The sequence below is a fragment of the Dermacentor variabilis genome, chromosome 2, assembly GCF_050947875.1.
Source record: "Dermacentor variabilis isolate Ectoservices chromosome 2, ASM5094787v1, whole genome shotgun sequence".
Taxonomy (NCBI): Eukaryota; Metazoa; Arthropoda; class Arachnida; order Ixodida; family Ixodidae; genus Dermacentor; species Dermacentor variabilis.
This window is the reverse complement of record NC_134569.1, coordinates 257,711,846-257,738,866: the sequence shown is the minus strand read 5'-3', so window position 1 is coordinate 257,738,866 and position 27,021 is coordinate 257,711,846. Positions and strand designations below refer to the sequence as shown.

At 48.6% G+C, this 27,021-nt stretch overlaps 1 protein-coding gene across 4 annotated transcripts in view; it reads right to left on the bottom strand.

Annotated features, from left to right (window-relative positions):
- The window catches only part of Gcat (Glycine C-acetyltransferase), a 259,739-nt gene that overhangs the window by 10,984 nt on the left and 221,734 nt on the right, over window positions 1-27,021 (bottom strand). Inside the window, exon 12 of one of the 4 annotated variants that reach the window (XM_075682887.1) lies at window positions 102-174. In XM_075682887.1, the coding sequence (XP_075539002.1) occupies window positions 146-174 (29 nt within the window). In that variant the 3' untranslated portion in view covers window positions 102-145. Of the gene's footprint in view, window positions 1-28; window positions 175-27,021 lie in introns of those variants that run through there. The other 3 variants (XM_075682886.1, XM_075682883.1, XM_075682888.1) reach the window with 3 other exon arrangements.

The window sequence follows — 27,021 nt, the reverse complement described above, 5'->3', positions numbered from 1 at the left end:
CCACTACATAAGCAAAATGTTTCTATAGCACCTCCTAGAGATTTGCTTCGTGAATGGGTTATCACACATTGGTCACGTCATGATTCAGGGAGCTGGCTTACACAGTTACACAAGCTGATGCACCCGCAGACAATGTAGCTTGTTCCTAATGTTGCTTGAGCTCAGATTTGTCACCTGTAATTAGAAGGTAAGACAAGACATTAACAAATACATGTTACAGTGAAATTTCGTTATAACGAAACGGGAGATAACGATTATTGGATGTAACAAAGTGAAATCCCCCTTGAAATCTCTGTAGGTACCACGTTTTAAAATCTTGTTTCAACGAAATAAAATTATCCTGCGAATAGATTTGCCGAAGTTTATTTGTCTCCGAAATAGTAACTTGATTTGTCTCCGAAACAAGAAATGCCCGACTTTTGCAGGCTCAATCGCATTCCACGGGGTTCGGCACACATCCGGTGCCAAAACTTTTGGGTATTTGCGTTGAATGCGCCGTCGAACACCGTTCCTTCTCACCACTGCGCGTAGCTGCGCATAGGCAGAGCCTCATTATCGCCACCACAATTTCTCCGATTGCGGCACCGCGCAGGCTAGTGCAGCTAGGCGTGGCCTCAGAGATTGTACCGGTGCAATCTCGGAGACCACGCCTCCCTGTATGGCACGTGCTGCTTGAACGCGACAAACGTTGCTGGCGTCGCAGGGTGCAACCTATTCAAGCGCGTCGCCATTTCGCGATGCTAGAGACAAGCCAAATAAAAGCGGAAACGAAAGACCATCCCATTGAAACAGAAGGCAGCTATCGTAAACGCAGTCGTGTCAGATGCTAAGAAGTTGTGTGTTGAGGACGCCTAAATTTTTTTTGCTGTTTTCTGTTCAGCGCACGTGGTCATGTTGCAGTTCTACCGGCCACAAGGCCGTCTTCTATGCAAGTTGAAAATTGTTCGCTTAATTACGCATTCATTACAGCGGAGCGCAGTAATGAATATAATGAAGTTCCCCTTCAACTTCGTTATAAAGATATCGCATATGACAGATAACAGCTCCCACTCATTTGTACGTAAACCTTGTTTGATAACAGTAACTGTTAGAAATCAGACATCGGCATCTCGCGTATGCGGACGGAATAATGTCATCGCGGCGATTCAGCCATTCGTACAGTCTGATAGAAAGCACCCGGGATACTGCCGTGAAATCCAGATTCATTCTTGGCGATAACGAAAGCCTTGTCCGAGGAGGCCAAGAGAGAGAGAGAGAGATAAAGGCAAAGGAAATACAGGGAGGTTAACCAGAGATTATCTCCGGTTGGCTACCTTGTACCGGGGAAGAGGTAAAGGAATGCGATAAGTGAGAGAGAAGAAAAGAAACGGAAAAACACCACACACATTTAATACATGACTGTTTCTGTGGGCGCTGTCACGCAGTCTACGAAGACGTTCCTATATAGTGTTGCACAGTGTCACCGTCCCATCCTACGTCACACAGTGTGCCGTCGCTATTTGTCACAAAGTCCGGTGTCTTTTAAATAACGCAGCAGTGCCTTCATAGCGGCTCCCGCTGACGTTCGCGTAGGCCAATTTGCAGGGATGGTGTTTTCCGTTATTGGGCGCTTGTCCAGTTGGTCCACGGTGGCTTCTCTTTGCGGGTTGGAACGAGGGCACTCGCAAAGAAGGCGCGCGATTGTTTCGCTGCACCCGCAGAAGTCACAAAGTGGGATGTTGGCCGTTCCAATAAGAAAGCAGTACGCATTTCAAAATACTCCAAGCTACAGAACGAGGTGAAAGCAGGAGCCAACGATTCGACAAGTGGACTTGTCTTCTTCAAGGTGACATGTAGGTGACTTTCCTCGCCACACTATATATTGGGGGGGGGGGGGGTTCTAGGAGGAGGAAGAGGGAAGAGAAAAGTAGAAGGCAGGGAGGTTAACCAGAATAACGTCCGCTTTGCTACCCTACACCGGGGAATGGGAAAGGGGAAAACAAAGATCACAGGGAGAGAGAGGAGGGAAGGAAAGAAGGAAATTGCGGTGAGTTCGCTGACGCGTGTGGTCTTACAGAAATTGCATTAACAGTCCCAGATGGTCGCACAAACCCGTCGTCCTTAAGAAACACAAAAGCGCCTTCACCTCTTTATGGGCCGACGGGCGATGGGGGCGGTGTTCCAGCAGCACTTGCACAGAAAGCGGCCGATTGTCCAGTTTTTGGAAAGCTTTGACAAGTTGTTGTCTCTCTGGGGCATATCTTGGACAGTGGCACAGCAGGTGGTCGATGTTTTCTTCGGTGCCACAGACCTCGCATGCTGCGCTGTCAGTCACTCCAATTAATGTAGAGTATGCCTTTGTGAAGGCAACACCTAACCAAAGGCGACAGAGAAGCGCAGCTTCACGCCGAGGAAGTCCGATTGGAGGTCGGAGTTGCAGGGAAGGGTTTAGTCGATGCAGTCGCGTAAGTCCTAAGTTTGGCGAGTTCCACTCGGTCACTGTGAGACTGCGTGCCAGGTGTCTAAGCTGCCTTGTAGCGTCAGTCCTCGAAAGCGGAATTGGAACGCTGTGCTCTTCTTGATGTGCTGTGCGAGCAGCGTTATCGGCAGAATCATTGCCACTGATGCCACAGTGACCAGGTACCCATTGAAAAACGACCTCGTGACCTTTTTGTTGGACATCATGGTAAAGTTTCACGACTTCGTATGTCAATTGGTCATGACATCCGCGTCGGAGAACTGACTGCGTGCACTGTAATGCCGGTTTTGAATAGCAGAACACAGCCCATTTTCTAGGTCTTTCAGAATCAATGAATTCCAGTGCTCGACGCAGGGCCGTTAGTTCTGCCGCCGTTGAGGTCGTTACATGCGGTGTCTTGAATCGCAGTGTCATTCCTCGTGTTGGTATAACCACGGCACCAGAAGAACTGCACGACGTAGTCGATCCATCGGTGTAGATGTGCATGTGATTGCTGTACTTTTCATGCAGAAGAAGTAAGCTCAGCTGTTTTAGAGCAGGGGCCGGCAGATCTGTCTTCTTCTGTAGTCCCGGAATCATTATATGTACTTGTGGACGGCTCAAGCACCACGGAGGAAACGCTGGCTTGGCCGCAGGTGCGTACCCTGAAGTAAACGACGCACCATGTGCACTGACAATACCGCTAAATGTCGAGCAGGGTCTTGCAGCAGTGAGGCTGGCCAAGTGGTGGGAAGGGGTCCTAGCATAATGCCTGAGATGCATACGCATTGTCTCAACGGTAATGTGCGTCGTGATTGGGTAATCCTGTGCAAGGGCAATGGTTTCAGCCGTTGATGCACTGCGTGGTAAGCCAAGACATATCTTCAGGGCTTGGGCTTGAATACTCTGAATCGTACGCAGGTTAGTCTTGCAGGTGTTGGATATTGCAGGCAGGCTGTATCGCAGGAATCCAACGAACAACGCCATGTACAGCTGTAACATAGCGTGTATAGATACTCCCCAACTTTTTTCCTGCAAGGAACCTGAACAGGTGACAGATAGCAGTCAGCCGCTTTTTCACGTAATTGACGTGCGGAGTCCAAGACAGGTCTCTGTCAATTACGACTCCCAAGAATCTGTGACTTCTGCTGCATGGTATAAGTTGTCCGTTAATAGAGACGCCGTAACCAGACATTGGCTTCCTCGTGAATGCCACCATTGCGCACTTTCCGCATGAAATTTCAAGTCCTTGTTCACGAAGGTAGCAAGATGTCATTGTGGCTGCCTTCTGAAGCCGAGCACGAAGCTGAAGTCGTGTCACACCTGATGCCCAAATGCAGATGTCGTCCGCATAGATGGAAAGTCGTACGGTGCTTGGCAGGTTGTAAACTAATCCACTGAGGGTGAGATTGAAAAGAGTCGGGCTAAGCACTCCTCCTTGAGGCACTCCTCGGCTACCGTAATGCTCGAACGTCGGGCCATTTTCTGTGTGCACGTAAAATGATCTCCTCTGTAAGTAGTTGCACACCCAGATATACATCTTACCTCCAAGTCCGACGGCTTCTAACGTGCTAAGGATGGCTTCATGGGTGACATTATCATAAGCTCCTTTAACGTCGAGAAACAGAGCAGCAGATAGTCGCTTACAGGCCTTCTGGTGTTGCACAAATGTTATCAAGTTAACAACGCTGTCTGTTGACGAACGGCCCCGTCTGAATCCGGCCATAGCATGTGGATAAATTTCATAGTACTCTAAGTACCATTCCAGACGTGTTAAAATCATTATTTCCATTGTTTTTCCGACACAGCTGGCAAGTGCGATCGGACGGTATGAGGAAATGTCCAAAGGCGACTTGCCAGCTTTGAGAAGTGGAATGAGGCGAATTGACTTCCACTCTTGCGGAACCGTACCCGTCCGCCAGGAGTCGTTGTAGAGGAGCAAGAGTGCCTTCCGAGCTTGATCTCCTAGGTTACACAGGGCACGGTATGTAATGCTGTCAGGTCCTGGCGCTGAAGAACGCCTGCACAAAGCCAGCGCAGCTTCTAGTTCTTCCATAGAAAAAGGGCATTCCATGCGGGGATTGCGTGAGAACAGTGGGTGGTCGAGCGTTCCCGTGCCCGTTCCATCGAAATTTGCCTCGCCAGCAATATTTCTGCAGAAAGATTCAGCGACATCAATATCTTTACATTGTAGATAAAGTGCCAGAGATTTAAACGGGTGGCGCTGACCAAAGGTTGTGCGAACAGTCCCCCATATAAGCGACAAAGGTTTTCGCGGATCCAGGGACTCGCAAAAGGATGCCCATTGTCGCGAAGCCAGCTTGTTCATGTGACGCTGTATTTTCTTTTGTGTTCGTCTAGCCAATCTCAAATCAAGATTGGACTTCGTGCGTCTATATCTTCGCTCCGCACGACGGCGAATTGCTCGAAGATTTGCTAGTTCGATGTCGAAATCGGTGCGGGAAGAACTCCTCGAAAGCAAATGCGTGGTTGTTTGTATGGCATCCTTTATCGCGCCCTGTAGGTTATAGGAGGTGCCGTCATGACAACAGACTTCCATTATTATTTTCTATTTAGGCCAATCGGTGCACTCGACGGTTCTGGAGGACTTGGAGCTAGTCAAACCTTCGATCTTCAAGTAGGTTGGGATGTGGTCGCTACCCCGTGTTTCTAAATCCGAAAACCAGTGCACTCTTCTCGAAAGCGAACGTGAAACGAAGGTTAGGTCCAAGCAGCTGCTATACGCTGATCCGCGCAGATAAGTGGGGCTTCCATCATTTGACAAGCAAAATTCGCGTTCAGAGGCAAAGGACACCAACGTTCTGCCTCTAGAGTTAACTTTGGAGCTTCCCCATAGGTCATGGTGGGCGTTAAAGTCACCAGTGAGCACCCACGGCTGTGGAGTCGATGTTAAAATTCCCCGTAGGCGCTCACAATCTAGACGGCTTGCTGGAGATAAATAGGCTCCAAGAATTGTGAACGTGAGCTTTTTCTTCTTCACTGTTAAGCAAACGTATTGATTTGCTTCGTCAGGAGGCACTGGGTGATGTACATAAGTCAAGTCACGGCGTATAAACACAACAACCTTGCTGCACTCTCCGTGGGTAGAAGACATAAAGCACTCATACCCGGACAGTCTGATGGGAGCTGACAGGTTGGGCTCGCAAATCACGATAATGGGGAACTGGTGCGTAAAGACAAACTGTCTAAAGTCGGACATGCGTGACTTAAGTCCTCTGGCATTCCACTGAAAGACAGATGCATTCTTGACTTCCTCTTGAAACGACGGCATCTCTCGGGCCATGGTTTTACCCTAGAGCCGCAAGCACCGGACTCAAGGTGTCCAGCACCTGCAGTGCGCTCTGTGCCGACGGGGTTTTCATGCTGCTCAGTAGAATGCGCATGGCGTCCATAAGTGACTTCAGCATCACTATGACTTGGCGATCCTCAGTCGTCGTCCCATCCGCGGTTCGTGAGGTCATTGAGGGCGGCGCAATGTGATGTGACTGCGAGACAGGTTGTGCTCGTGGAAGTGTGGGCCACTCTTCAGAAGGTGAGAGTGTTGCCACAGTCTTCGTTCTCGAACTGTCGGTCTTTGTGGAAGTTGGCGTTGATACGGTAGCCGCTTTGCCGGAAGATGGCGTATATCTTTCAGTAGACGTAACTCTTCGTGCTGCTCTTCGGTACCGATGTCGTCATCGCCTGAGGGTAGCGACAGCCTCTCTGTGTGTTGAATGGTCCCGTACCATACGTTTCAGTGCTGCTCGCTCGTTCCTCACCCGCGGGCAATCATTGGATGAGGCCTCATGAGTACCATGGCAGTTAGGGCACTTTAACACAGTTGCGCGGCAGGCATCTGCTGAATGAGATTCGGCGCACCGTGGGCACACGAGGTTATTCCTACAGACACCTTTTACGTGTCCCATCTTGCAGCATTTGTAGCATTACAGGGGCTTCGGTACGTATGGGCGGACTGGATGGCGGACGTGACCAACTTTGACGTGTGAGGGAAGGCTGTCTCCATCAAACCACAGCTTCAGGCAACGGGTGTTGCCACTTGTGATGTGCGTGATGAGAGTGCCTTCTGTAGTTGGCTTTATTAATATTCGTAAGTCGTCGGTTGGTATAGAAATATCGACATCATAAATGACGCCGATAGTGCCATTGGAGCCAGTAGGTATCATGGATCGCACTTGCACTTTGTCAATCTCCGTTACGTGCCGCGGGCTTTGCAGTGCACTACGGTGTAGAACATCTACTGCAAGGACATTCTTCCGTGCGTTTATTCTCACGTCATTTATCTCGTTTGGCGCGATTCCCTCAAGAAACACAGAAAGGACTTGCCTGTTTAGGAGTCGCAGATTTGACACTGGGTCCACAGGCATGAAGAGCATAGTGTACGGCCAGCGCTGTGGTGTTGTCTTCACGGTGGAGACACTTGGCGACGGTGACCTCCGTAGCAGTCTTCTTTTTGTGGGTCGGCTCATGACAAGCGTGAAATCGTCGTCCGAGAAGTCGACGCTGTCCGAGTACAACTCGGTTGCCTCGCTGTCCGTGTCACTCGACGCATTTCCACGTTTCCTGGACGTGACCCCACGTGATGGCTTGGCTCCAGGATGGTCTTCGAGGGCTTCTTCGTCCATTGCCGCAAAACGGGAGCGGCAGCTCCCAGAGTTTGGAAAGAAATAGAGCGAGACAAAGGTACAAGCGTTCTATGATAGAAACACTTCGTCGTCGTCTCCTGGGGGGTTCTAAAGGGGCGAAAACGTAAGGCGGGTGGGTGCGGCAACGAGAAAAGGTGTGTTAGCGGTGAGGGTTCAGAATTGAGAATAAATGAGTGCTGTGCACAAGGCCAGTGATACGTCTGTCTGTCAATCACGTGTCAACGGCCGTGTGTCAGCCCGCGTGTCAACGGCGTCCACAGCAGCCCTATATTACCTGTTTCGCTGGTAGTCGTCGGCTATCGTTTCTCTGAAAGAGATAGAAGGAGCGGTAGAAACCGGTGCTCGTGAAAAAAATAAATAAAAGGAAATACTGAAATGGAATAAATAAATAAAAGGAAAAAAAACGGGGGAAAAATACTAGGCAACCAAACTAAGTGCGGTTGCCTATAGCTTGAAGTTTAGCATAACGAATAGATTCTAAAGGTCCCTTTGAAACGTTTATGCCTATTGGTGGCAATGTCTTGAACTTATGGATAAGGTGTGATTCTCTGTATTTTCATTCTCGTTCAGAACGGAAATTTGACTAGGATGTAGAGCTTAACTTCATCAAAATTATGACCTAGTTGGTTGAAATGCTCGGCAACGGTTGTAGGAAGTTTTTTAGCTGTGTCCGCATGATGTCCGTTTAATCTGACGTTCATTGATTGTCCCATTTCACCGATACATTGTTTCTTACAGAAGGGACATTAAAGCATATAAATCACATCCGAACTTGTACAAGTGAAGCTAGATTTGACTTCGCGTGTAAAACTATTTGTGGGGCTTTTCATTTGAATGTCACTTTGAAGGTGCCTGCAGGTTTTGCACCTGGGGTGACAACGCGCTTTTATTAAGGGGGAATGATGTTGGCTGAGTTTTGCGTGTACTAACATGTCTTTAATGTTCCTGTTGAGGTGATAGATGACCCTTGGTACATCCGGGAATGCTTTTATGAACCACTCGTTACTTGATAATATGGTATGCTATTTTCGTTCGTAGAATGTTGTTATGTTTGGAAGTGCATTAGAATATTCTGTTATAAAGGCTGGCGGTCCGTGAGACTCTGGGGCAGGCTATTTCTTCGCTAATTCCGACTGTCTCTCCAATCTTAACGCGACATGATAAGCTCTATCGAGAGTAACTTGTCTATCTTTCTGCTAGCATTGTTTTAAGGACATTTATATGGTGGATATAATCGTGGTCTTCGCTGCAGATTCTTCTTATTCGTTTGGCTTGTCCGACAAAAATTCCTTGCTTGCAGTGTCGCGGGTGATGACTGTTGTAGCCTAAATATTGCTGGCTATCCGTAGGCTTCCGGTAAAGTGCCTTTCTCAGTTTTCCATTTTCTATGGTGACCGTCCTGTCGAGGAAGTTCATCTGGCTAGGAGAGTGGTCGCAGTAAATATAATACTCGGGTTTGAGCGATTGAAATGGCTAATTAAGTCGGTTAACGCGCTTGTGCCATGTTCCAATATTATAAATATGTCGTCAATGTAACGAAAGTAGGTGTGGCGTTTTAAAGGGTAGGATTTCAACAGGTCTGCTTCAAGCTGTTCCATGAACATTTTCGCATACGTGGGAGCGATTGGTGTTCCCATGCTAGTGCCGAAAGTTTGCAGGTAGTGAAGACAATCGAATTCGAAATACTTGAGCGTGAACTAACCTGAGGAGCGACAGGTAAATTTCAGGAGCGTGCGCTTGGGGATTGATTGAGTGTAAAGGGCAGCAACATCCAAAGTTACTGGAATAGCGCGGTCGGGAAGCATTTGGTTGATGTTGATGCCATTGATAATTCGAAGGAAGTACGGCAGTCTTGAACAAAAGATGGGAGGGTGCTGGGGAGGGTTTGACAGGTGGTGACTTAAGCATTTAGATAGCGACTCGCTAGGTGTGTTTTATTAGACACAATAGGCCGACCTGGGATTTCTGCTGTAAATATTTCTTCGACGGAAACTTTATGTATTGTAGGAAGAAAGTAAAAGCGGCCTGCTTTTTTGTTCTTGGGCACATGAAGCGATATTCATATTGCATGATTAGTTCCCTGGACAGGAGCTCCGCTATCGTGTTTTTCACAATATTGCTGGAGGCTAAATTTGGGTTAGAGTCGAGTTTTCTGTAATGGGTGTGGTTGTTCAGTTGTTTGGAGGCCTCATTTTTGTACATATCTGTAGGCCAGATCACGATACTGCCGCCTTTGTTTGCTGGTTTTATTACAATATTATTCCTATCCGCGAGTTCATTAACGATTTGTTGCTGAGCGGGGAAAAAATTTTTGCGTTTCTGGCAATGCTGCGCCGAGTCTAGAATTTCATTTGAGATCAGCTGTATGTATAAATCAAGGACTGGACTCTGTTCGGTTTTCGGTGTCCACGTGGTGGGTGGTCTAAGAGAATCTCTATCTTGTTTTCCTACTTCTGGCCTATCGAAAAATAACTTCTTGATGCGCAGGAGTCTTGAGAAGTCTGTTATATCTTTGTGGAGTTTGTATTTGTTTACTGCGTTGTTCATGGGACGAAACATCAGACCGTGTTTCAGGAGATCAACTTCCTCGCGGCTTAGACTCTGAGATATGGTTACAACGTTGCTGCAATGCTCTGGATGCTCGCATGTAGGCCTATCGGAGGAGCTATGTGCTGTAGGGGCTACATTAGTTTGTTTGGGTGGATCTGCAGTTCTAATACCTTTGTGCTGGTATTTATCTAGAAATCTTTACTCCCTGGTTTGGGCGAATTGTTCAAGTTCTCTTCTTTCCGGTTCAGATGAGCTTATGCAGTCGAGTTAATCAGCAATTATTGTAAGTTGTTCCTTGCAGTGTTCTTCGAGAATATCAATTGAAGAGAGCGATGCATTTTCTAGGACAGCATTCGACTTCAATAATAGCCTGGAGGGTAAAGAACCGAGGGCACATATAACCTTAATTCTGAGACCTTTTGGGATTTCCCTCGGTTTAATGCAGCTAGTGTAAGTTTTTAAGTGAAATCTGTAATTTGTTTGTTTGGTGGTGAGTTCGCGGGATTGGAGGAAAGGGCGAGATTTGTTGTGTGTGATATCCGTAAGTGCGTGGTAGTCATTTCTGTTTGGTTCTGGCAGACCTCTGGGCGAAACATCTTAAGGTGGTGCCTTTTTACGCTTAATTTTCTTGTCGAGGCCTGCACCGATGCCTATCTGTGTATCTGTCTGCTTATTAGTGCATGTAGCTGTTTGCGGGAAGGCTTCGCGGGTGGTTGTGGGCTTCCGTATGAGCGGGTGTTGTTCAGGTGGTGTTGGTTCCGCGTCCATCGTCTGTGGTGCAGCTTTGTTGGAACGTGCGTGCGAGCGGGTGTTGAAAATATCAGGCGTGTGTTTATGTGTTGAAGCTAACTGGGATGCAAGGTTTACTGGTGTTGTGGGTTGCCTCAATTTAAAAGAGTTCCCAAGCCTTGTTGCATATTTCTATCTGATCACCAATGCAACTTACATATATATCCTAACTCTTGATAGTCTTAACAAGCCTGTGTGTGTTACAGATACCGCAACGGCATCAACAACGTGCGCACATGCACCCCCAGCTATGTAAACTTAAAGTTCTTTGTTGTATTCCCGAGACATAATGTAGTCAGAAGAGGGCCAGAAGTAACAAGAGCAGCAGCCGACAGCTCCGCAGCACCCGCCGCTGAACGCCATGGCAAGTCCCTTTTTACAACCTCCACTGCCATTCAAGCCCGGCGACAACCCAGTAAGTGAATGTGAAGTATGGCGGGAAGCCTTTAATGGCTCATTCCCAAGGTCAGCTGCCATTAGCAGAAACTGTCACAGCTTTCTCTCTTCCTGATTGGTCTCCTCTGTGTCATGACGTCAATGTTGCTAGACGCAAATGTGCGCCTCCTGATTGGCTCGTATGCGTGACGTCACTGCCGTCAGGTGCGGGTGTCGGGGTGGTTCGGAGCCGCGCGGGATGACTCATCAAATCGGCACGCGTGGCGGCCGTGTGTTCGACAGTCGGTCCTAACGTCACTGTCAACAGGCGCTTGAGGTAGCCTTCCGATTGGGCGCTGTGTGGCCTGACGTCACTGTCGCAAGGCACGCGTGGTGACCATCTGCTTGGGTGTGATGTGGCGGTGGCGGCAGTTTACTTTGCGGTATCGTGTGGGAAGGATGCCTCATCTCGCCAAACCAGTGTCTCCCAACACGCGATGTGCGGCAGCCGCTGAACGCAAGCGGCGCTCGAGAGATGATGATGATGTATGGGGTTTCATGGCGCAAGGGCCAGGAATGGCCAAAGAGCGCCATGTCTGTGGTATTGGGTGTGCAGTGTAACTATGATTACTATGAATTGGTGTGTCGTGGCTGTAAAGGGGCCTTAAAATATACGCTCTAAAATGCGTAAAATCTGTGTAATAAAATTATGGCGATGACGTATGACTTGTACTATGAACATTTAGATGCATATAAAAAAAATGATATGATAGCTAAAATATATCAGATTATGAGAAATGCCAGAGCACTACTGCCTCCTTAGAGCCCTTGAAACACAAGGGTCTGGAGGCATGTGCTATACCGTACAACTATCCCAGCGGCATCCTCTAAAGAGAGGAAGCGCTAGGAATGCATGAGGCTAATAACATGTAGGACCACATCTCTCAGAAAACCTAGGACTGTGTCTGTGTTAAAAAGCGGTTCTGGGCCGAGGAACATTACTGGATGAAGAGGGATGTGCTGTCTGTAAGCGAAGGAAAAATGTTTCATTCTTTCATATTCGGCTTCCCGACACTCCAGGAGGACGTGGAGTACGGTCAGCCTCTCCCCGCATCTACCACAAGTAGGAGGCTCACTTCCGGTGAGTAGAAAATTATGGGTGCCAAACGTGTGTCCTATTCTGAGACGACAGAATAGGACATCTGTTCGGCGCGATTTTATAGTAGAGGGCCAGAATCCTAACTGCGGTTTTATCAGGTGCAGCTTATTATTTGTTTCCGCGTCCCATATGTGTTGCCAGTGGGCTCGCAGCTTCCTTCGCAAGAAAGGCCTCAGATCTGTGACAGGCACCTCAGCGGTAGGATTAGCGGCTCGCGATGCGATGGACGTGGCCATCTCGTCCGCCAGAACGTTACCCTCAATGCTCCTGTGGCCAGGCACCCAGCATATAATGATACGCTGGTTAGATATGTACGCTTTACACAAGACGGTGTAAAGTTCACTAAGTACAGGATTTTTGTGTGTATAGACTGACATCAAGGCCTTCACGACGCTTAGAGAGTCTGTATAGATCGCTGCTTTTGGAAGTTTTGATTTTCTTATATGCTTCACAGCAGAAAGTAATGCGTAGGCCTCAGCGGTAAATATGCTTGTTTCCGGATGCAGTACGTCGGATTCCGAAAACGATGGGCCGACGGCTGCATAGGATACCCCGGCATTTGACTTGGAAGCGTCTGTGTAGAACTCTGCGCAGGAGTGCTTGTGCTGGAGTACTAGGAAATGCATTCGGATTTCAGCCTCAGGAGCGTGCTTTGTAACTTTTATAAAGGATATGTCACATTGTATCACCTGCCACTCCCAAGGAGGTAAGAGCTTGGTTAAGTGCATTAAGCGATGCTCGAGGAGCGGGACATGCATTTCATCGCTAAGCTCCTTCACACGCAGCGAGAAAGGCTGTCTTATGGAGGGGCGATTGCTGAAAAGTGTAGCGCACGTCATATCGGTAACGTTATGAAAACATGGATGTTCAGGATTGGAGCGTGCTTTAAGGAAATATGTAAAGCTAATGTATGATCTCTGTAGGTGGAGAGACCATTCATTTGATTCCACATATAGACTTTGTATGGGACTCGTTCTGAAAGCGCCAGTGGCCAGTCGGATTCCCAGATGGTGGACTGGGTCTAGCATCTTTAGCGCGCTCGGGGCGGCAGAGTTATACACAACGGCACCATAATCCAATCGAGACCGAATTAGGCTCTTGTATATGTTCATTAAACACTTCCTATCACTACCCCATGTAGTCTGGGATAGAAGTTTCAATAAGTTCATTGTTTTCAGACACTTTTCTTTAAGATGTTTAATGTGTGGGACGAAAGTGAGTCTATTGTCGAGTATAACACCTTGAAATTTGTGCTCTTTGTTTACAGGTATCTGATGTCCACACATTTCCAAGCAAGGATCCGGGACCAGGCCTCTCTTCCTTGTGAACAGCACACAAGAACTCTTTTGAGGATTGATTTTAAAACCATTTTTCTCTGCCCACCCTGACACCTTGTTCAAACCATGCTGTACCTGTCTCTCGCATACTGCGAGGTTACAGGATTTGAAGCCTATTTGAATGTCATCCACATAGACGGAATACAAAATGGCCGGGGGTAAGGAAGCACGAAGCGTTGTCATCTTAACAATAAAAAGTGTGCAACTGAGCACGCCTCCCTGGGGTACACCAGTTTCTTGTGTAAAAGGACGTGACAGCACATTGCCAACTTTCACCCGGAAGGTACGATTGGACAAGTAGCTTTTTATTACGTTGAGCATATTATCATGAATGCCCATTTCCGATAAGTCTCGCAAGATGCCGTATCGCCACGTTGTGTCATACGCCTTTTCCATATCGAGAAATATTGAGAGGAAGAACTGTTTATGTATAAATGCGTCCCGGATATTTGTTTCAATACGTACAAGATGGTCGGTTGTGGAGCGCCCTTCTCGGAAGCCACACTGATAGGGATCAAGCATTTTGTTCTGTTCAAGCAAATGGATCAGTCGCCGATTTATCATTTTTTCAAACACCTTACACATGCAACTTGTGAGGGCTATCGGGCGGTAGCTTGCCACTGATGAAGGATCTTTGCCTTGTTTTAGAACAGGGATCACAATGGCTTCTTTCCATGCGGTCGGAAGGTACCCTGCGTCCCAGATAGTGTTGAAAAGTGTAAGTAGTGTCACTTGCGTGTCATTGTGTAAGTTTTTCAGCATTTCGTACATGATTCTATCAGATCCTGGTGCGGAGCTGTTGCATGCACTCAAGGCAGCTCTCAATTCGGCAATACTGAAAGGACGGTTGTAAGCCTCATTCTCTCGGCTTTTTCTTGTTAAAGGCTTACGTTCTTCTATTTCTTTATATATGAGAAAAGATTGCGAATAATTGTTTGAACTTGACACGCTCTGAAAGTGCTCCGCAAGTGAGTCTGCCTGATCTTGCAGTGTATCGCCTTGTGTATTTACAAGGGGGAGTGAATATGTTTGTCGCCCTCTAATTCTATTTACCCTGTTCCAGACTTTGGCCTCGTCTGTAAACGAGTTAATGCTCGATAAATACTTCTGCCAGCTTTCTCTTCTGGCCAGTCGGCGGGTTCTCCTGCCTTGGGATTTTACTTGCTTAAAGTTGACTAGATTCTCTGCAGTGGGAGAAGCGCGCAGCAACCCCCACGCTTTGTTTTGTTTCTTACGAGCGATCCTGCAGTCTTCGTTCCACCACGGGACCCGCCGTTTACATGCTAAGCCATGTGCTTCTGATATGCATTTAGATGCCATGTCTATAATGAAGCCTGTGAGATACTGCACAGCAGCATCAATTCCTAAACAAGACATGTCATTCCATGAGATATTAGTTAAGTTTCGGAACTTCTCCCAGTCGGCTGTATCGATCCTCCACCTAGGAGCCTGTGGTAGACATTCTTTTTCTTTATGTGTTTTTAGCAGTATGGGGAAGTGGTCGCTTCCGTAAGGATTCTTGGTGAACTCCCATTCGAGTTCAGACAGCATACAAGGGGAAACTAGGCTGAGGTCAATTGAAGAAAATGTTCTGTTTGCGACAGAATAATATGTGGGTGTCTTCTTATTCAGCAGACACGCACCGGACGAAAAAAGGAACTGTTCAACGAGGCGACCTCGCGCATCGATACGAGAGTCTCCCCACAGGCTGCTGTGCGCATTGAAATCCCCAAGCACAACGTAAGGTTCAGGCAATTCGTCTATGAAGGACAGAAATTCATGTTTAGTTAATTTGTAATGGGGGGGTATGTAGAGCGAGCAGACAGTGATAAGTTTGTTGAGGAGAACGGCACGAACCGCCACTGCCTCAAGGGGCGTTTGTAGCTGCAAACGTTTACACGCTATGCCTTTCTGAATAACAATGGCAACACCGCCCGATGATGCGAGAGCATCATCGCGATCTCTGCGAAACGTAACATACTGTCGCAGGAAATTTGTGTGTTTAGATTTTAAGTGTGTTTCCTGTAGACACAGCACTTTTGGATTGTGTTTGTGGATGAGTTCCTGCACGTCATCAAGGTTTCTAAGAAGGCCTCTGACGTTCCATTGAATTATTTGTGTATCCATATTGGAGGTCAATAAGTGCTGTGTGTACAGAAACAGAAGTAGAGATTATGGAAATTACAGAGATTAAATTACAGAGCCCTTTCGAGGCCCTGTAACGGGAGTTCTGCCCTTTCTGGAGCGTTCGAGGGAGCCTCGCCGCTCCTTAGGCGCTTGATGCGCCTTGAGGATAGGTGTAGTGTCCATTGCCTCCTGTGAGGCGCCGGACACGTGCTCTTGCGAGCGAGAAGTCACCAGGGAGAGTCCCGCCTTGGAGGGCAAGACCCCTGCGCCCACCAGCCCGGAGGTCGATGGGGCTCCCTGGGGGATTTGGCTGCGCCGGCTGTTGCCAGCGCTGGATGGGACCTGGGAGGTTGAGGCAGCCTCGGCTGCACCCACCTTCGGGGCCGATGGTCCCTTCTCCTCGGCTGGCGGAGCAGCGCTAGCTGCAACCGCCGCGGGGGCGGACGGCGTAACTGGCGACTCACTGACTGTGGGTCGGACAGCCGCCGGAAGCCTTTGTGTCGCTGCCCCCTGACGCGTCACATCGGCAAAGCTTTTCTTGGGCAGGTATGAAACCCGCCTGCGTGCCTCTTTGAAAGATATGTTTTCTTTAACCTTGATTGTAACTATTTCTTTTTCTTTTTTCCATGATGGACAGGACCGCGAGTACGCGGCATGTTCCCCATCACAGTTCACACAGTGGAGAGAGTTCTCACAAGCTTCAGAGGTGTGTTCGTGGGCACTGCATTTCGCACAGGTTTGGCGGCCTCGGCAGCTCTGCGAGCTGTGACCGAAACGTTGGCATTTGAAGCATCTCAGGGGGTTTGGCACATATGGCCTAACACGAAGCTTGATGTACCCGGCCTCTACAGACTCGGGCAGATTACTTGAGCCGAAAGTCAATATAAGGTGTTTTGTCTTGATTTCTTTGCTGTCACGCCTGATCTTAATTCTTTTAACATTGATAACATTCTGGTCACTGAAGCCCTCCAAGAGTTCATCCTCAGTGAGCTCCAGCAAGTCATCGTCCGAGACAACACCGCGGCTGGTGTTCATCGTACGGTGCGGGGTTGCAATTACTTGGGTTTCCCCAAACGACACTAGTTTTGTCAATTTCTCATATTGTTTCTGATCGCGGAGCTCCAAGAGGAGATCACCGCTTGCCATCCTCGACGCCTTATAACCTGGACCAAAGACTTCAGTCAATGTCTTAGAAACAAGGAATGGTGAGATAGTTCGCACTGGTTTAGCTGATTTTTCAGAGTGGATCACGTGAAAACGAGGGAAGGATTCTTTTTGCCGACCAAAAAACTGGAATACATCATCGGTCCGCCCTCTTTTCTGAGGGCGATCAGGAAGCGGAGGGAAAGAGGTTGCCATAAAGGGATTGAATTTTCGGCAATAACGCCAGCCACCCACCGGGGAGTCCTACAAGGGGACGCTACAGGGACTGTAAGAACAGGTCCTGCAAACGCCAGCTGTACGTTATCACTATAACCAAATATGAGATAACCTAGGTTGGTTATTCACACAAGGTTAACCCTTGCTGCCTGGAAAATTGGAAGTGAGAGGAAGATAGGAGAATACAGGAAAGATGGAAAGTAAGAAAAAGACGAAGGTTGGAGGGAGAGCGAGAGACAGGAAAAGGCAACTACCGATTTCCCCCGGGTGGGTCAGTCCGGGGGTGCCGTCTACGTGAAGCAGAGGCCAAAGAGGTGTGTTGCCTCCGCCGGGGGGCCTTAAAGGTCCTAACACCCGGCATCGGCTCAACCTCCAGGATCCCCCTTTCCCCGGACACGGCTAAGCCGCGCACGGCTACACGCGGGAGGGTCCAAGCCTCGTGTGCTCGGGTACGTGGTGTCGCAACACACCAAACGCCTGCTGACGCAGACGCCCCTGCGGGGGGCGCTCGAGAGAGGCTGAGCGTATACGTCGCATGCATCAGGGCGGCGAGGCGCGTCCGACACCACAGAGTTCAGGGACGCGACAGGCCAACGCATGAGAGGCAATGTGTTTGAAGCGACTCGCTGCATCTCCGGGTACCAAGGCAAATGAAGCTCGGAAGCGCCGTGACCGCCATCTTGCCGCGGCAAGTCGAGCAAGTACAAGTCAATCGAGCGAAGTGGATGATGAGGATGGCCAACTACACCCAGACACCACTATGGAAGACGCGTCTCCTCCTGATCCACAAACGGCTCTGCAACAGTTCCAGGTGGCCACAAACTACCTTAACAGACACTTCGTCCAGAACGACTTTGCAAGTATTTAATAAACAAACAAACATTCACATAACGAGTTGTGCGCCTCCGTGGTGTTTCCAATGCAACAAATCGTCATTGGCAATCGTGTCAGGCTTCCGCCGTTTCACACTTTAGTCTCGACAAAGTATCTTCCGTTTTTTTCTCATCTACGAAATCACCATAGAATATTCAGCTAAGCCTTACGCTGCAAGAAAAGCACTTCTCCTCCACGTCTTGGGACCATGAGCGCGACGCATTCAGCAAAGGCTTGCCGAGGTCCAGGCCGAAGATTCCGTGAAGGTAATCATAAAGTAATTTGATGACTTGTACACGCCGTACAAGAACGTCACTCAAGCAACCGCACTGTTTAATACAATGGTGCAGCAACCGGGTCAAACCGTCGACGAATGTCACCACGTTGAAACTGCAGGCACGTAAGTGCGACGACTTCGGACAACAAGAGAGCCGCATGATCGGCGACCGTATCATTGTAGGGATCAGGGACGATGCCCTACGGGAAGCCTATTCAGAGAGCCCAAACTGACTCTGGAGAAAGCAATTTCAGCCTGCAAACCTGCCGTAAGCTCAAAACAGCATGTTCGTGATGTACAAGAGAAGCAGGGAGAGGCTACTGTGGATTGCCTATCTCGCAACTACACGCACAGCTCGAAACAAGCACATCTGCATCGCACCTGCCGTTGTGCCATTACCACCAGCCCGGAATCCGAATCTACAAGATGCAGAATTTATCCTGCGAACGCCCTTTGGACAAACCCGGGGCTGCGCCGAAAGGCACAGCGCCCTAAACTCTCCCTTGACAAGTCAAGATGCTGAGCCGTCAGGCAGCGGCGTCCTGAGGAAAAGCATCGGCAAGCGACATGTCCTAACGTGCAAAAAAGTGCTAGACAGCCCGGCGCCGTATCTCCTTTTGCCTGGAGGTCACCGCGCGCGGCAACCTTGAACCGGGTGGCCAGCGCGGTCGCTGGTTGGACCTCTCGGACGACCGTAGAGTGCTGGCTTTGTATTGGGCCGTTTGAGTGACAATGGTTTCACGGGGCTTTATAAGCCCCGACGCCGCCGCCTGGAAAACCGGATCCACCGACCCACCGGGAGCCGAGTGCCGCTCTCGAGTGGAGTGAGATGTGTCACGCGTTGCAGTATCGCCGGACGTCGCCGTGCGGGAACAGTCGCGTTTGCTGTGAGCTCTCGGCCCCAGTGCCGATCCGATCTTGTCCTGTATAATGATCTGTATATAGTGTATAAAGTCCCTTTTGTTATTCTCACCGACGCCTGACTCGGAGTCTTCGCTACCAACGCTCTGTCACGAAACGGGTGACGAGCGCTACGGGACCACCTCAGAGTCGCAACACGAGCTGGCAACGCTCTGTCACGAAACGGGTGACGAGCGCTACGTGACCACCTCAATGTCGTAACACTGCGCACATCGCACGCAGCAACAACCTGTCAGCTGTGTTCAGCCTTCTCGTCGCACGTGCTCAAGATGTGGCACCAATCATCCACCACGAAGTTGCCCAGCATACGGTAGCCACTGTTACTCTGGTGGCAAGTTTGGTCATTTCGCTCCTGTGTGCCGTCGAAAGTGCGTGCACGTTCAAGTAATGCAGTGTCGTCTTTGGATACCCAACCAGAGTCTCCCTCGGACACTCATTCAGTGTGCCTTGGCATGTTGACAGTGCAAAGACTCCATGCAGCAGCAGAATGGACAGAAACAATCGACATCAATGGATTGGATGTTGTTTTCAACCTGGACACAGGAGCTGATGTATATGTCATTCCTTCGAGTACGCTCAGGAGATGCCAGCAGCAACCAAAACTCACATCTTCCAGTGGAAAGTGTCAACTTATGATAGCACAGGACTGCCCCTACATGGTGAGTGCAAAATGAAATCACTAGTGCGGCAAGTTCCATGCTCTGACATACCATATATCACCAACAAAGAAGTTTTTCCAGTCCTCGGAGCATCTGCACGCCAAGACTTACGGCCGATCGCCAGTCTGAGTGGTGTACAATCAAGCAGTAGCAAGCCCAATGCTCTCGACGAGAAAGGCTCGCTATATTGCAGCCCTCAAGATATTTTATATGCATGCTCTGATGTATTTGAGGGCATCGGTCAACTACCAGGTGTGGTCAGCATCACTCTCAATGGCAACGCAGTACCTGTCATTGTAGCTCCCACGAAGATTCCCCTCGCTATCCAAGACAATGTAAAGCATGAGCTTGATGACATGGAAACAAAAGGCATCATACCAAAAGTAACAGAACCAACAGATTAGGTCCTTCCACTCGTCATCATCATGAAAAAGGATGGCAGCTTGCGATTGTGTTCAGACCCAAGACAGCTAAACGATGCAATCAAATGCGAGCATTACCACATACCAACACAGGAGGAGCTTCTTATTAACCTGAGCAACTGCACTGTGTTCACAGTGCTTGACGCGAAGTCAGCCTTCTGGCAGTGAACACTCGTGGAGCACAGCTCCAAGTTGTGTACATTCATCACACCTTAGGGACGGTACAGGTTTCTTTGACTTCCCTTTGGACTTAAAGAGTGCACCAGAGTTATTTCAGCGAGCCATGGACAACATCTTCTCAGGAATTGAAAATGTTCGACCCTACTTTGATTACATACTTATTGCGTCCAGGAATATTGAAGAACACAATGCAAACCTTCGTGAAGTGCTAGGCGTAGCACGAAAGAACAACTTGAAGTTGAACGCACCAAAGACTAAGGTTGGTGTTTGAAATATTGCCTACCTAGGATACTTGCTAACACCAAATGGCTTGAAGCCTAATCCTGTTAAGCTCCAGGCTATCGCTTCTATGAAAGCACCAACCACCAAAGAGGAGCTACTCAGGTTTCTAGGCATGGTCGCATTTCTCGCAAAGTTTGATCCTTCTGCGTCCACGGGAACTGCACAGCAAGGGCCCTCTTAAAATGATGCAGCATGGTATTGGGATGCAAACATGGACAGAAGTTTTAACCACCTCAAGAGAGTTCTTACAGAAGCACCAGTCCTCAAGTACTTCAACCCAAAAGAGCCAGTCATTGCCTCTGCAGATGCTAGTGCATACGGACAAGGTGCAGTGCTGCTACAAAATCAACAACCGGTTGCATACGCCTCTGCATCACTGACATCAGCACAAAGAAATTACGCACAGATAGAGAAAGAACTTCTTGCAGTTGTGTTTGCTTGTGAACACTCACTTTTATACATATGAACGGCCTGTGACTGTGCACACTGACCACAAGCCACTGATTGGTCTCTGCAAGAAAGACTTCGACGCAATCACTCCAAGACTGCAGCGTCTACTTCCACGTCTTCAGAGATACAATGCCCATCTTGTGTATGTGCCAGGCAGACACCTTACTGTCGCACATGCCCTTTCACGTGCCCCAGACACATCTCTCCGCACTGACACATCAGATTTGGAAGAGTGCAGAGTGATGGGAGGGACTCTGAACACTGCTTCAACTACAAAGCTGCAAGAGCTTCGTATTACAACTGAAAAAGATCCAGTTCTTCAGAAAGTTGCCCAGTATGTTCAGAATGGGTGGCCAAAGCATCAAAGTGGTGATCCATCTCCTAGACCATATGCTCATTGCCAAGACGAGGTCCATCTATCAGATGGCCTTTTTCATGGAAGACGCCTTATCACTCCTACATCCTTCCAACAAGATACTCTGAAACGACTTCACACAGCACATCAAAACATTGTTGCAACGAAAAGCAAATCACGTGCAACATTGTATTGGCCGACAATCAACAAAAACATTGAAAGAATGGTCACCAGCTGCAAACTCTGTCAGCAGCACCAGCGCTCAAACCAACAGGAGCCGCTAATGGACAGGGACCTTTCCACCAGGCCTTGGCAGATGGTTGCCAAAGATTTTTTTCACTTCAACAATGACACTAATTGTACATTGTGGCTGAGCAGATGACAGACATTTCAGCTGTCAAAGTGATCTCCATACTGAAAAAAAGAATTTGCTCGCTTTGGTATCCCAGAAGAAATGATTTGTGACAATGGGCCACCATTCATCTCTGAAGTGTTCAAGCACTTTCTCGGGAGCTGGAATATTTCTTTCAACCCGAGCTCGCCATATTATCCAAAGTCCAATGGTCTCGCAGGAAGATCTGTACAAACAGTAAAAAAACAGCCTGGCCAAAGCACTGAAAGACGGTAGTGACCTGTCGCTTGTTCTCATGGAGCTGAGTGACACGCCAGTGGACAATTTAATACTGTCTTCAGCTGAACTTCTAATGGGCCGCAAGATAAGAACGCTCAAGTCAGTGGCACTCCAGCAACTAAAACCACATTACGATTGTGGTGCAGCCCAAGAATGCCTTCAAGTTCACCAACGACAGCAACACCGTCATGGAGAGAAACATACGAAGCCACTGTCTTCCATGACTCAAGGTCAACAAGTGTTTTTTCGCTTAAATAACAAATGGGAACCTGGAATTGTAGCCAATTAAAGCTGGCCCACAACCACGATCATATATGATTAGAGCCAAGGATGGAAGACAATTCAAAAGAAACCGATTCCATATCAGACCAGGCGTTTGGTAATCAAGCTGCACAACACCTGAGGACTACTTGTTTCGCTCAGAAAACTTGACCTCCACCAATCAACGTCACCAGCAGTGTCATACCGACATACTCTGTTAAGCTGTCGCTACACACTCAGGAAGGCGAATTGCTCCTCCAGCAAGATATCGCTGAAGATGACATGCTTGTGCAAGAACTGAACTGCAAAGACCTGGCAAAAAAAGGGGGGGGGGCGTATTACATATTTGTATATCACCAACGCCACCTACATATATAACCTAACTCTTGATAGTCTTAACAAGCCTGTGTGTGTTAGAGATACAGCAACGGCATCAACAACGTGCGCACATGTACCCCCCCCCAGCTATGTAAACCTAAATAAAGTTCTTTGTTGTATTCCCGAGACACAACAAGCCTGTACTTGATGTTGTTAGCCATTACTTTGACGCCATAACAACACACATCATCCGAGACCTAATTGCTGCAGCAACACAGCAGGACTAATGACCTTAACCACGACAGCGGCGACAACACAGTTGAGGCCATAAAAACGCTCATAAACGATTTGAATACCAACAGACCAAACGCAGAAATCCTCCTGATAACAGTACTTTCCCAGGATCGCAAACAAACACAGGCCACTTACTCAACAAAAAGAGATGCTCCTAGCTCACGCACTAGGGACACATAAGCTCAATGATATTCTTCTGGACATTGGAAACCCACACGAAAACATCGATGTCATCCACAACGCTGAAATACGCCAGGACCCCGACGTTCTGCTCACCCGGGACGGACTACACCCCAATTTTTATGACGTCAAAGTGATGCCTAACAACACCAACTACAGGCTCAGGAACTCTTTTAAATCGACAGAACCAACAGCTCCAGTAAATCCTGTGTCTCAGTTAGTTTTAACACAGAAACACATGCCTGAAATTTTCAACACCAGCTCACACGCCCAATTCACCAAAGCTAAATCCCAAGAAGCATCTACACAGACGGTGGACGCGGAACCTGTGAAATACTGTGCAAAACACAATAGCGGAGCTCCTGTCCAGGGAACTAATCATGCAACATGAATATCGCTTCACGATGCCCAAGAACAAAAAAGCAGGCCGCTTTTATATTCTTCCCAAAATATTTGAAGTTCCCGTTAAAGAAATATTTAAAGCAGAAATCCCAGGTCGGCCTATTGTGTCTAATAAAACACACCTAGCGAGTCACTATCTAAATTCTTAAATCACCACCTGTCAAACATTCCCACCACCCTCCCATGTTTTGATTAAGACACGCCGCACTTACTTCGAATTATCGACGGCATGAACGCCAACCAAATCCTTTTCGACGGCACTATTCTAGTCACTTTGGGTGTTCCTGCCTTTTACACTAACATACCCATGAGCGAAGGAATTGAAGCATTTTCTAAATTCCTCGCAATCACTCCCCAAGTGCGAGCTCCTGAAATTTACCTGTCGCTTCTTATGTTAGGTCACGCTCAACTATTTTGAATTCGATTCTATTGACACATGTACTTAACTTTATCGGGCGACCACATTTCGCCGCCTAACAAATGTTATCGCACAGCGCAAGACGCGCCTGCATGTAAAAGAAGTTTCTGGAATGTTATCGATGGTTCCGTCCACTGTCTTTCACCGCAACTTGTGTAATCTGATTGTATCTATGCGCGACGCGAATAGTGTGGAACTTTGTGGAAGACACGCGGGTCCCAGCGGTTAATCTGGAACATTCGACGACCGATCTATAAAAGCCGACGCACTTGACCCGCTGATCAGATTTTCGACAATCGCCGACCGTGTTCGCCGCTATCGTTGTGCTATAAGTGTAGCCTGTTTATTGTGGGCACAGGTTCGCCCAATAAAAGTTAGTTTTGTCTTTCACAGTATTTGCTACTGTGTTCATCAACATCACCACCACGTGACATCTGGTGGAGGTGCTTTTCCTTCATGTACCGGACGCCCCCGACAAGCCGTGATCCAAGGCCGGACCGCAAAGAGAACGCCAACGTAGTCCCGGAGCATCGAGCAAGCCGCCGTCTTCAACAGCTGCGCCCGGAGCAGGGACTTCTACCTGAGAAGACCAAGAAGATTGTGGCCAAGGCAACCCCAATGGTAGCCCCAGCGTCCCCCATCATGCTGCAGCAGCCCAAGGAACCTCCGACGTTCCGCGGATCAACATTCGAGGACCCGGAAACCTGGCTCGAGACGTATGAGAAGGTCGCTACGTTTAACAGTTGGGACAGCGACGACAAGCTGCGGCATGTCTATTTCGCGCTGGAAGACGCCGCCAGGACCTGGTTCGAGAATCGAGAAGCCACCTTAACGACGTGAGACCTGTTCTGAAGCGGCTTCTTGCAAACGTTTACAAGCGTCGTGCGAAAAGAGCGAGCCCAGGCACTACTAGAAACCAGAACGCAGCTGCCAAACGAGACGATCACAATCTTCACGGAGGAGATGGCCCGTCTTTTCCGGCACGCCGACCCGGAATTGCCAGAGGAGAAAAAAGTGCGCTTCCTGATGCGGGGCGTCAAGCAAGAACTTTTCGCAGGACTTATTCGTAACCCGCCGAAGACCGTAGCTTAGTTTTCTGCAGAGGCATCGACGATCGAGAAAACTCTGGAGATGCGCACCCGGCAATATAACCGCCAGGGGCTCACGCCGCAGTACACCATCCAAGGAATGGATTCCGGCGACCTTCAGGAGACCATCAGGGCCATTGTGCGCGAAGAACTGCGCAAGGTCCTGCCTTCGTCGCAGCCCCAAGTGGCTTCGATCGCCGACATCGTGAAAGAAGAGGTGCACCGATTGCTTGGAGTTCCCAAGCTGCAACCACAATTACCGCAGCCCTAGGCAGAAGCGATGACATACGCCGCCGTCGCACGCCGTCAAGGTCCCCCTCCGCGACCACGCCAGGGCCCTGCAAAGACGCAATTCCGTCGTCCGCCGCCGCCACCACTAGCACGCCCACCCGTCGCCCAGCGCACCTACGCGAGGAAGACGGACATTTGGCGAGCCCCCGACCACCGCCCGCTCTGCTATCACTGCGGAGAAGCCGGCTATGTGTATCGCCTATGCCCATACCGGGAGATGGGACTGCGAGGTTTCGCCGTCAACGCTCCGCGCCCGCAGCAAGGTGAACGCCATCGCGATATCGCCGACTACCTCGCCGCTACTCAGTGGAGCTCTCGACGACCGTCGCGTTCGCCATCACCAGGCCGCTACCTCTCACCGCAGCGCCGACCATACACTGGCCCAGCCCGGGGCCGGTCAGCGAGCCCATATCCGGAAAACTAAAAGCAGCAACCGATGAAGGTGCGGTTGCCCACGAAACACAGAACCTCTTAAAAACTTCTTGAAACGGCTAGAAACGGCTATAGACGTCTTGGTCTATGATAAGACTAAAAATAGAATTTCTTGTAAGCATAACCTCAGCACTTGGAATATGCGGGTATATTGCCCACGAAACACAGAACCTCTTAAAAACTTCTTGAAACGGCTAGAAACGGCTATAGACGTCTTGGTCTATGATAAGACTAAAAATATAATTTCTTGTAAGCATAACCTCAGCACTTCGAATATGCGGGTATATATTCTATCTGCGGCAAAGTGTCTGTTTTGGTAAACGTATTCAGAATGTCTAACTCAAGAACTTTTCTAGATCTTTTTGTCTAAAAGTGCATAAAATGCCAAACGACGTGTTAAATGTGCGGTTACCGTCGACGTTAGCGAACAAAAGACGCCACAGACAAATCGAACTCGTTGGAAGCAACATAAGTTAATTGGCTTTAATATTAAATAATTTCACACCAGAACTTCAACAATCAAGGGCGTGTTATTGTTTACCATACGGGGCGCGCACACGAGGCCTGGAAACCATTCTATGCTCGCGCAGCAGGTATTTACAGCAGCAGGAGCGAAACGCCGGTGTTGCACAGCGGTGTCACAGAGCCACCGCGCTGCGATCACTTCGGCGGCACAATCCAAATTTGTCGGACATCTCATTCTGTGCTGGAAACACTGGCAGGCAGGAAGTTTGAAAAAAACGGCCACTGACGCCCGCTATGTCTCGGTCGTGGGTTCATTATCCAGTTGTAGGTCATTCTAAGCCGTTCTGTACATTTATACTGGATATTCACTGGAGTCATTTAGCTGTGCTGATGCTGTGTGCCGTGTGTTTTGCACCAGTGCTTCGTGACATCGGCAGTATTGCGTGTTTTCGCCGACGGCTTACTACCACAATGGCGGGATCTGCGTTCGTCGCCTTCGTGTCTCGGTGCGTCTTTGTACGTCACACGTTCGGATATCACATTTCCGGTAAGTGAAATACATTGCGCTTCGTTTTTCGTCAACAATGTGAATATATTTCATTTATTTCATTTATTCAACCTTAAGGGCCCGAAGGCATTACATAAGGGGGGGCGTGCATCAAAGTCGAACAGCTTCATAAGAAAGTTACATAATAAAGTGCACATTGGTTGTAATAGGTACAAAAAAGAAAATATCATAAAAGAAGAAAACGGAACATATACACAGTACCAACAAGGCAATAAATAAATAGATGTGGTGTTCATGTGGTTATGTTGGCATTATCAAAATCGTTTAGTTTTTCGCGAAATGTTTTGCGGTCGCTGCACGAGACAATGTCATCCGGGAGTGCGTTCCAAAGTGTTATGGCATGGGGAAAAAATGAGCTGCTCATCGCCGTCGCAGGGGGGGGACACTCCCCGGTTCCGGTGGCACAGGAAATTGGCGCCATCTCTGTAATGGGCGA